At 37.4% G+C, this 9,924-nt stretch overlaps 1 protein-coding gene across 1 annotated transcript in view; it reads left to right on the forward strand.

The window, feature by feature from the left end:
• Window positions 1-2,036: 2,036 nt before the first annotated feature.
• Window positions 2,037-9,924, forward strand: part of LOC104548700 (cytoplasmic dynein 2 heavy chain 1-like) — a gene marked incomplete at its 5' end in the record, with an annotated part of 68,766 nt that continues 60,878 nt past the window's right edge. Inside the window, 4 exons of the mRNA XM_010194795.1 lie at window positions 2,037-2,132; window positions 5,807-5,857; window positions 7,264-7,341; window positions 8,825-8,956. Coding sequence (XP_010193097.1) covers window positions 2,037-2,132; window positions 5,807-5,857; window positions 7,264-7,341; window positions 8,825-8,956 — 357 coding nt within the window. The remainder of the gene's footprint in view (window positions 2,133-5,806; window positions 5,858-7,263; window positions 7,342-8,824; window positions 8,957-9,924) is intronic.

Consider the following 9,924-nt stretch of genomic DNA (forward strand, 5'->3'; position numbering starts at 1 on the left):
TCCGCCTGATTTCACACTCCTCCAGGCATCCAACTGACACCAGATATGGATCTAGTGATGGTTGCCACCTCGCCCAGTGCTTGCCACCTCCCCAGTGCTTGGTTTCATGCTTCCAGGCATGCAGCTACGTGGCTTGGACTTTGTGACATTTTTCTCTCTCTCTACAAGTTGTTCCCCTGTTCCTCCATGTAATGTTCTTAATGTATTTCTTCTTTGCTCTGTATTTGGATCAAGTGTCTTTTCTCTTCTTGCTTTCTTGTTGAAAACCTAGGATAGATATGATTTTCACTTTCAATTTTAATTTTTACTTTCACATGGAACAGATCTAGCAGGAGGTGTCTGTCTCATAGTACCAGTCTGAAGAATGCATAGTAGGCCTGCATAGATGATTTGATCAGTAGTACAGATCGTGCAAGTCTGGTGTTTGATCAGTGAGAATGGAGTATCTTGGGAAATTTTACAACACTTCCTCCCCTCTCCCCCAAGTCTAGCAACTTCATGTTGAGGATGCAGAGGTAGCAGTTATTTCTAAGGATTTTGGTTTATCAAAGTTCAAATGGGTTCTCATGAAATATTCTCATAATAATTTAATGTCTGTGTTTGAAGTCATGAGTATGTGAAGCCTTCAGATAAGTCATCGCATCTAGAAGGCAGCTATTTTTATATATTAGAAAAGATTAAAGATTTCAGAAGTAAGGCAGAGAGAGGAGATTTTTAGTAGGAAGGATTTTCACTGTGAATTATCAGATTGGAGTTCAGAAAATATTGAAAGTGTGTTAATGTGGAGCTTCAGACTAATGGTCCATCCTGCTTAGGATCATGTTCTGATAGTTGAGAGAATAAGCTCCTCATTCCATCAGCAATCCACTGCTAATTCTGTCTTTTATTCATGCAAATTTTTAAAGACTGCTGTGACACTGAGGCTTTACTAGTGTCTCCCTAAATGGTATAGCTGATACAAATTTATACCTTTTTAAAAGTGTTAGAATTGGGAAGGATGGTTTTGTTTGTTTGTGTTTAATGTTTATGTTTGTGTGTACATAGACTTCATGTACGCAAGTAAGGGAAATGGTGCCAAGAAATTTTCCTGAGCACTGGAACTGGCCCACCTGTGCTGCTATTTTGTGAAAACAGTTGCTGTAATAGGTTTTACCTGGGCCAGTTATTATGCTTCCTGTTCAAGTTGTGGATACTGAATCATCCAGGGAGCATTCTAATGGGCAGTTTGGATTTGGAGTTGCTTACAGACCTCATATACGAGAATGAAAGAGTTGAATGGAGTGGACTTCAGGCATTCCATGGCAGTTGTTCTCAGAGTCATATGATGTTCATGGACGTATTTTCTTCTATCAATACAAAGAGAACTTTAGTGCTTTGCACAGTTTGACCCTACTTCCTAGCTGGGGCTTGTTTGCCCTCCAGTCCTTCATCGATAACAAAAAAAATAGTAAGTTTCTGTGTATGGACATAAGTGTCCCTGCTCATGGCAGGGGATTGGACTAGATGATCTTTAAGGACCATTCCAACCCAAACCATTCAATGATTCTATGAATCCCAGTTCTAACAAGCCCATATTCTTTTAAAAAATATTCTTAAATGTTTGTATAGTTCATGTTGTGGCTCCAGAAAATCCTTTTTCTTTGTTTATTGCTCCAGTGCCCAGAGATTGGTTGAAATTCAAGAGTTGTAACAGACCTAGAAAAAGGTCAGAAGGTTACAGTTGATTTTTTTTTCAAAGTTATGTTTCAGAGATTTGCTATAAGAAGATTTCAATCATTTCCTATGCACAATTTGAAAAAAATGGACTCTGTTTAGTATGTTTTCTTTACTGCAAGTACCTGTTTTTTCTTTTTCACTTGAATTTAGATATACTTAGATACAGGGTTTGAGTTAGTGTTTCTCTCTAAGTTGCAGAGGTAGGTAGCAATTTTGAATTAGGAAATGTGTCATTAACTCACTGTTATGGAATTAGAAGTGTTTTATTAATGAAATTTTGTTACTTATTTAAAAAGCAGAAAGGTGACTTCTGATGAACATATGAATACATATTTATGCTTTTGTTTCAGGCTGATCAGCTAATGTTTGCTCTACATTTTGTACGAGGAATGCACCCTGAACTTTTTCAAGAGAATGTAAGTGCTAGAGGAGAAAATCCCCAAGTGATTTACTTAAACTTAATATGAAGAGTAAATAAGTAGATAAAATGTTTTTGTCAGTAAGTGTAGGACTCTGGATTTTAGACTTATAGGCTATTTTTCTGTGATAGTTACTTTTGGATGTCAACATTGTATTTATCAGGTTCAAACTAAAGATTACCATGAGAAAGGTAGGTAAATGGTTGCCTTTTAAATAGGGATCTGAAAAACATATTTATCTAGGATTCTTGCAGTTCTTTGCAGACACTGTATCAGTGTTTCCAGCCACCATGTGGGTAAACATTTGGCTATCCTTCCAGTTAAATACAGATATTCCTTTTTTAAGTAAAGTGATGGATACACATCTGTTTCACTGTGACCAAGGGCTTCTTGCACATCATGCCTTGGTATTGAAATGCAGAAAAGGAGTGCAAGACCTAGGAAGAAATTAAGGAAAATTTTGATTCTGCAACCTGCAGTTAAAGACATGTAAACTGAAAAGTCTTCCTGAAATGCAGTAGAACAATATGCACAACTGACTTAATACTATTGCTTAAATGTGGCCGATTAGCATGAATCAAGACATGTTTAATTATCTAAAATACCTACATTGAATGGAAAGACAATGCTATGGCTTTCTGTACCAGAAGCTGGAGATCTGGAGTATCTAATGGTAGTAGATGTCAGTTCAGTAGAGGAGAGTCCATTGTGGGGTAAAAGGTAAAAATCAGATAATACATTTGAAGGAAGTAATGGAACTTTATTATATGAAGGATGTACATTTAAGGTGCAAAGTACAAGGCTTAAGAAAGGATGGTTAAAACTTGTAGATGTTATCAATGCAATGTAGTTTTATTGCAGACATATGGACTGACCAAGTGAAATCCCACAGTCTTTCAGCAATGAAGCTGCCTGCTAAAAATATCTCATATTATTGTTCTTGGTAGAGGCATGCCCTGGCTAGTCTTCATTATTAGAACTTCCCTATTTCATATTTTTTATTTATTTTGAGCTTCTGAAAATTTCTTGCTTTATCTTTCTAGTCTTTTATAAAGTCATGAAGGCAACAACTTGCAAATAATTTTCTGACTAAATGAAAGCCTAGCTGCCTAGGCTTCTTAAGTATTTGTAAGTACTGCTCTGTGTGTTGCTTGCTGTTGGTTAGTGTGCATTTCCATCAGCTTAACCAGCTTAGTCTAGGTTGCATATAATGCACATTTCTGCAGTAACTGAATACTCAGGAATGAAACCAGGCAAATAATATCAGTAATTCTTACTTTTCTGAAAGTTAGAAGTTATTCTAATTAAGTTGTTAAGAAAAGAGTGCTTGTGCAAAATCTTTATTGAGGAAAATGAAGCTTAAGTATTTATTCTTTTAAAGTTACTTCTTTTAAAGCTTTTAATGCAATGAGGCTATAAGTTGTTTATTATGCTGCTAAAGAATTCAGTATTCCAAGTCCTTGTCCCAAAAGAGTTCAACTGTCTGCACTTAAGAATTTTTTTGCATAGTGATGTGAAATTTGTAGTACAACTTCAACATTATACTATAGAATGCCTTGTCTCTTAGTAGAGACATCATCATTCTGAATCTTTCTGAATGAGGAAATGGTTAGTGACCTGCTCTGCCAGTTAGACATACACAAGTCTATGGGGCCAGATGGGATCAACCCAAGGGTCCTGAGGGAGCTGGCGGAGGTGCTCCACCAAAACACTTTCTATCATCTATCAGCTGTCCTGTCTGATTGGGAAAGTTCCACTCGACTGGAGGTTGGCAAATGTGATGCCCATTTACAAGAAGGGGTGGAGGGAGTATCCAGGGAACTACACTCCTGTCAGTCTGACCTCAGTGCCAGGGAAGGTGATGGAGCAAATCATCCTGAGTGCCATCACACAGCACATGCAGGACAACCAAGCAATCAGGCCCAGTCAGCATGGGTTCAGGAAGGGCAGGTCCTGCTTGAATAATCTTATCTCCTTTTATGACGAGGTGACCTGCTTGGTGGACGAGGGGAAGGCTGTGGACGTTGTCTACCTGGACTTTACTAAGGCCTTTGACACCGTCTCCCACAGCATCCTCCTGGAGAAGCTGGTTGGGCATGGCTTGGATGGGCATATGCTTTGCTGGGTTAAAAACTGGCTGGATGGCTGAGCACAAAGTTGTGGTGAATGGAGCTAAATCCAGTTGGTGACCAGTCACAAGCGGTGTTCCCCAGGGCTCAGTTTTGGGGCCAGTCCTGTTTAACATCTTTATCAATGATCTGGATGAGGGGATTGAGTGCTCCCTCAGCACTCAGCACTGGACCAGGCTGCCCAGAGAGATTGTGGAGTCTCCTTCTTTGGAGACATTCAAAACGCATTCCTCTGCAGCCTAGTCTAGGTGATCCTGCTCTGGCAGGGGAGTTGGACTGGATGATCTTTCGAGGTCCCTTCCGATTCTTAATATTCTGTGATTCTGCGATCTTGAGTGTCATCACACAGCACACCCAAGACAACCAAGCGATCAGGCCCAGTCAGCACGGGTTCAGGAAGGGCAGGTCCTGCTTGACCAATCTTATCTCCTTCTCTGACAAGGTGACCTGCTTAGTGGATGAGGGGAAGCCTGTGGGTGTAGTGTACCTAGACTTTAGTATAGCCTTTGACACAATTTCCCACAGCATTCTGCTGGAGAAACTGGCTGCATGTGACCTGGAAAGGGTAAAAAGCTGACTGGATGGCCAGGCCCAAAGAGTGATGGTGAATGGAGTTAAATCCAGTTGAAGGCTGGTCACAAGTGGTGTTCCCCAGGGCTCAGTGTTAGGGTCAGTTCTGTTTAATATTTTTATCAATGACATGGATGAGGAGATCAAGTGCACCCTCAGTAAGTTTGCAGATGATACTAAATTGAGCGGGAGTGTTGATCTGCTTGATGGTCATTTCTAGTATTTTTTAAAATACTTAGCTTTTTTTTCTTAAAATGATTAAAAGCTGTCTTCCTGGATACAAAGACCAAGTCTAAAAGATTTCATCATACATAAATTCAGTTTATAGTTTCCCTCTTTAATGTAAAGTATTCATAATACCAATCCTTTATTAAGTATTCCTCCTGTCCTAGTAACTGTGTCTTTTGGATACAGTAATATGAAACACTGCTGAAATATGGATTCTGTAGTTATCTGTTCTGTGTTTGGTCAAACAATGGAACAGGTTGCACAAGGAGGTGGTGGAGTCACCATCCCTGGAGGTGTTCAAGATGTGTGTGGATATGGCACTTGAGGACATGGTTTAGTGTGTATGGTGGTATTGGATTGGACTTGGTGATCTTAGAGTTCTCTTTCAACTAATGATTCTGTGATTCTGTGTGGGCTGCTGATGCCCTGTCAGGAAATATGTGTGTCCTTGCCAGCCACGTATGTTGCTTCTTGTTAGTTTATAGTTAGACAATCTGGGTGGGAGCTGTGGGTGCTGAGAAAGGACAGGGCTTCTACTTTAGTTTGTTTTTCTTATAAAGCACTGCAGTCACTTAGCTTGGATTCTGCAAAAGGAATTACACACTGGTATTATTGCCTAGAGCTTTAAAAATCTTATAACTCTTTCAGAATCTAGGCTTTAATTTGTTTGTCTTCTTGTTTTGCCTTTGTGCTACTTTAAAAATGTCATCTGAGTTATCTAATTTTTTCATTTATTTTACCTAGGAATGGGAGACTTTTACAGGTGTGATCATTGGAGATACCATAAGAAAATCAGTAAGCTGCATTTATTTGTTTATTTTGAAATAAGGAACATTTACTTAAATCCTGAAAAGTTAAACTTGTATTGTTACTATATTGTTTAATTAATTGTATTCATACATTAAAGAAACAAATAACTTCTCACATAGTAATATAAAAAATATAAGACCTTTTTGAAAATGGTGACTCATTCTCTAATTTAAATGATTTTTTGTCTTTGTTGCCTTTTTTTTTCTTTTTATGTTACCGTGATTGCAATTTTTTTTTTCAGTGGTACAATTTAGAAAGTTTTAAGCTCTCTTCTGTAATTAAAATCAGTGTTTCAGAATCTCTCTTTCTCCTGGTATCATATATGAGTGGTACTTTTTGTATGGATTGATGGAGTTGTCCACACATTTTGCTAACTTTGACATGCTTTTTTCACCAGCCTCAGAGTTCTACATCTCGAGAAATATTTGTATATTTTCCTAGAAGACAGAACTAGCTTAAGAAGCTTCTGTTGCATGCCTGACTAATCATGCTGTAGTTTACTAAGTGTCCCTCAATTCTACTGAATCTGTATATTTTCAGAATAGCCTTCCAGTACAAAAGGGTAGAGAAAAATGATAAGGTTTCTGTAGTCTTATCCATTATAGCCCTTCTTTGAGCCAAATATGTTGAAAAAGGTTATGAAAGATGTTTTTAGGAAACAAGAGTCCAATCAGGAATTGTGAGCTCAGTCTTGGCCTTCTCTTTTGCTAATTTCCTCTTCTCCTTCATTCTGGGTCAAGCTATCTCATTTCCATCAGGCTTAGCTGCAGTTATCATCATTCACAGTTACTTTTAACCTTTAGCCTTGTGTAGATACCTATCAGAGTGTCTTGTACACCCAGTGGTACAGGACAATGACCCATGTGAGTACCTTGTTTTTAGAATATTCACGACACCAACTGTGGTCACATGCACGTTGACAGAAGTGGCAAGTCACTTCAAACACAATGAATTACTCAGGTTTTCTTAGGCAGCTGGTTGCTGAAAAGATCCTTAAATTCCCAGTTTCTCTAGCCCTTGGATGACTCAGGTGTTGCATTTCAGTGTGAACATAGAAGTCCCTCTTCATCACTATAGTCTTTACAATTCACTTATCTTTAATGGAAAAGAAAACTACTTTGAGTTGAGTGTGTCATATGGATACTCAAATTGATATTTTCAAGGTCAAGTGGTTAAGCAAATGTTAATGTGAACAGTACATCTCAAATTTAAATAATTTGTAGCTTTTGTTTTGTTATGACATTTAATGAACTTTACAAAACACCACAGAAAGATTCCTGTCATGAATGTTGTTTTTATTAAAACCATGGATTTTGCAGTCTTATTACTGAATATGCTGATTCACAAAAATTTGTGTAACTTATGTGTGTAACATAACTTGCTTCAATAAGGATTCACAAAGAAGTGTTCGTGACCAGATTCCCCGTTGGATAGAACAGGACCGAGCCTGGGCAGTAGCATCATTGAAGGTATACATCATGTGATGTGTTGAATTTAACTTAAAAAGCCTTTGGTTGTAGCAAACGGTAACTTGTACTTGAATACTCAAATGTGTATTTATCAGATGGAAATATTTTGTTATTTAAAACTGTTTATTGTGTTTTCCAGAAACCATGGTTAATATATACCCATTTGAAAAAAAATAACCTGTTTGTTTTTTTAAATTTCATCTAAGTTTTCCGACCCTTTTCATGTATATCTCTACACCATCTAACAATGAATTTCAGTGCATGTGAATGAATCTGTCATCTTACTGAGATTAGGAAGTACTGTAAGCCTACTCAAGGTACTACAATTTCTTTAGATAGGAAAATATACAGAGGAAAAATTGCAAAGAATATTTAATTTGCAGGTTTCTTTAATGTAATAACTTTCACAAGCCACTTCATATTGTATTTAAAACCATAAACTGTTAATTGAGAAACTAGTTTTCTACTCACTAGATTTCCATGCACATCTTTAAAGGTGTTTCAGAGTTTTTTATGGCTCAGATCAAGTTATTTCAAACTAAATAATAAAAAACCCCAACACTTTCTTGCATTGATTCATCCTGCAGCAGTTAGTGTTGAAGTCCTCTGATCCTGAAGGGAATTAAATGAAAATGCTAGTCATAGAATCATAGAATTATAGAATGGTTTGGGTTGGAAGTCCCTGAAATTCTGTCTTAGGCTCTTCTCCTCCTACATGTAGCTCAGCAACAAGAAGGAAAACCTCGACAGGTCTTTGGCAATGAATTTTGCTGCTAAATCCAGAGTTGATTATTTTTCTCTTCACCAGAGATTAGGAACAATTGCAATAATGGTGTGGCAGGCATGATTATTAGGGGTTTAAACAAACAGAAAGTGGGTCAAGCAGTATCATGTTCTGATAGAAAAAGAATCTGGTCATGATTAAAAGCCTACAATTGGGTAGAGCCAAAAGTTTAAAAACCTAGAGAAAAGGTTTAAGGAACCTAGATGTTTAGAAACAAAAATGCAGAGCAAATACAGACTAAGCATTTTGAAGTAATAAGTAGAAAAGTGGCTAATTTAAAAACCTACTCTTTTTCAACTCTGAGGATAAAATTAAATTATGTGATATACACGAATATATCAATAATAGGACAAGGGGCAATGGGAGCAAATTGGAGCATAGGAGGTTCCATGTGAACATGGGGAAAAGCTTCTTTACTGTGAGGGTGACAGAGCACTGGAACAGGCTGCCCAGAGAGGTTTTGGAGTCTCCTTCTCTGGAGACATTCAAAACCAACCTGGACGCGTTCCTGTGTGACCTGGTCTAGATGATCCTGCTCTGGCAGGGAGGTTGGACTGGATGATCTTTTGAGGTCCCTTCCAACTCCTAACATTCTGTGATTTACAGGTTTAGGGTCATAATTGTATTTGGAAATTAATTGAAATACACAGTGTCCAAATGGCTATTCTTCTTGTTAAATATGCATTATTTGTTTTGTAGATTTCTCTCCCAGGTCTCTATCAGACACTTTGCTTTGAAGATGAAGGTGTGTGGCACACTTTTTCTCAGAGCTCTGTGTGTGAACAAGACTTTCCATCTACTATTGGAAAAAGAATTTCCTTATTTCAGCAGGTAACCTTTTCATATTAAATTATTTAAGAATAATTATGAGTTCAACATTGAAAGTAAGTTTTACATTCTGGGTATTTAGGCTTCAGACCTTGCTGATTTATAAGCAGTAACAGTATCTACGTTGTCTTACAGCTTAACCAGCTTATTTAGTCTTAGGATTTTTTTTTCTATAGTACATTTTTAGTTCTCTTTTATTTGAGTCTTTTTTGTGTTGACACATTGGGTGCAATTGAGGATACCCTGTAGGGTAACTTTATTAATACTCACAAAACTAATTTTCCGAATAGGTATTAAAGTTCTTTTGTAGTTGCTTTGTTACTACAGAATTTGTCAGCTTGTTGGGCATCATTAATTTTAGTTCATCATTAAATGTGCATGCTCACGCATCTGACTGAAAACCACAATACACAGTAACAACCGCCACTTTTTAGAATAGTGGTAATGAACTACTACTCCTCCTGAAAGCCTGGTGATTAAAGAACTCGCCAAGAATGGAGAAGCAAGTTCATTCCTCCATCCAGGGATCCTTCTCTGGAAGAGAAGAATGTCATCCCTCTTGTGTTTATGGAAGAGATGGTGGTGTTACTTTCAAATGATGCTGTGATTTTTCATTTGAAGTCACTTTGTAGAAAATGAAGGTCCATCCAAAGAAGGGATAGGGGATACAAGATGATGTAGTTTCATGCTGGTTGGCTCTTAGGGGCTCTCTTATTTGTAGCTTTTGTGCAGAAGGAGAATTTCTAAAATAAGATGCACAGAATTTAGGAAGAAACCAAATTGGAAAGACTTTGTCTGAGTCATATTAAACTTGATGAAATGAAAAAGAGCAATTTATAGGAAAATAAATCTAAAACAGCACATTATCCATCTAGTTCCTTGCATATGAAGTATTAAGAGTGTTTCTGTTGATGAAATATACTGAAACTACATGGTTAGACTTATATGTCATTCATAAGTTAGTTTCTTCC

The sequence above is a fragment of the Mesitornis unicolor genome, unplaced genomic scaffold, assembly GCF_000695765.1.
Source record: "Mesitornis unicolor isolate BGI_N332 unplaced genomic scaffold, ASM69576v1 scaffold13891, whole genome shotgun sequence".
NCBI classification, from domain to species: Eukaryota; Metazoa; Chordata; class Aves; order Mesitornithiformes; family Mesitornithidae; genus Mesitornis; species Mesitornis unicolor.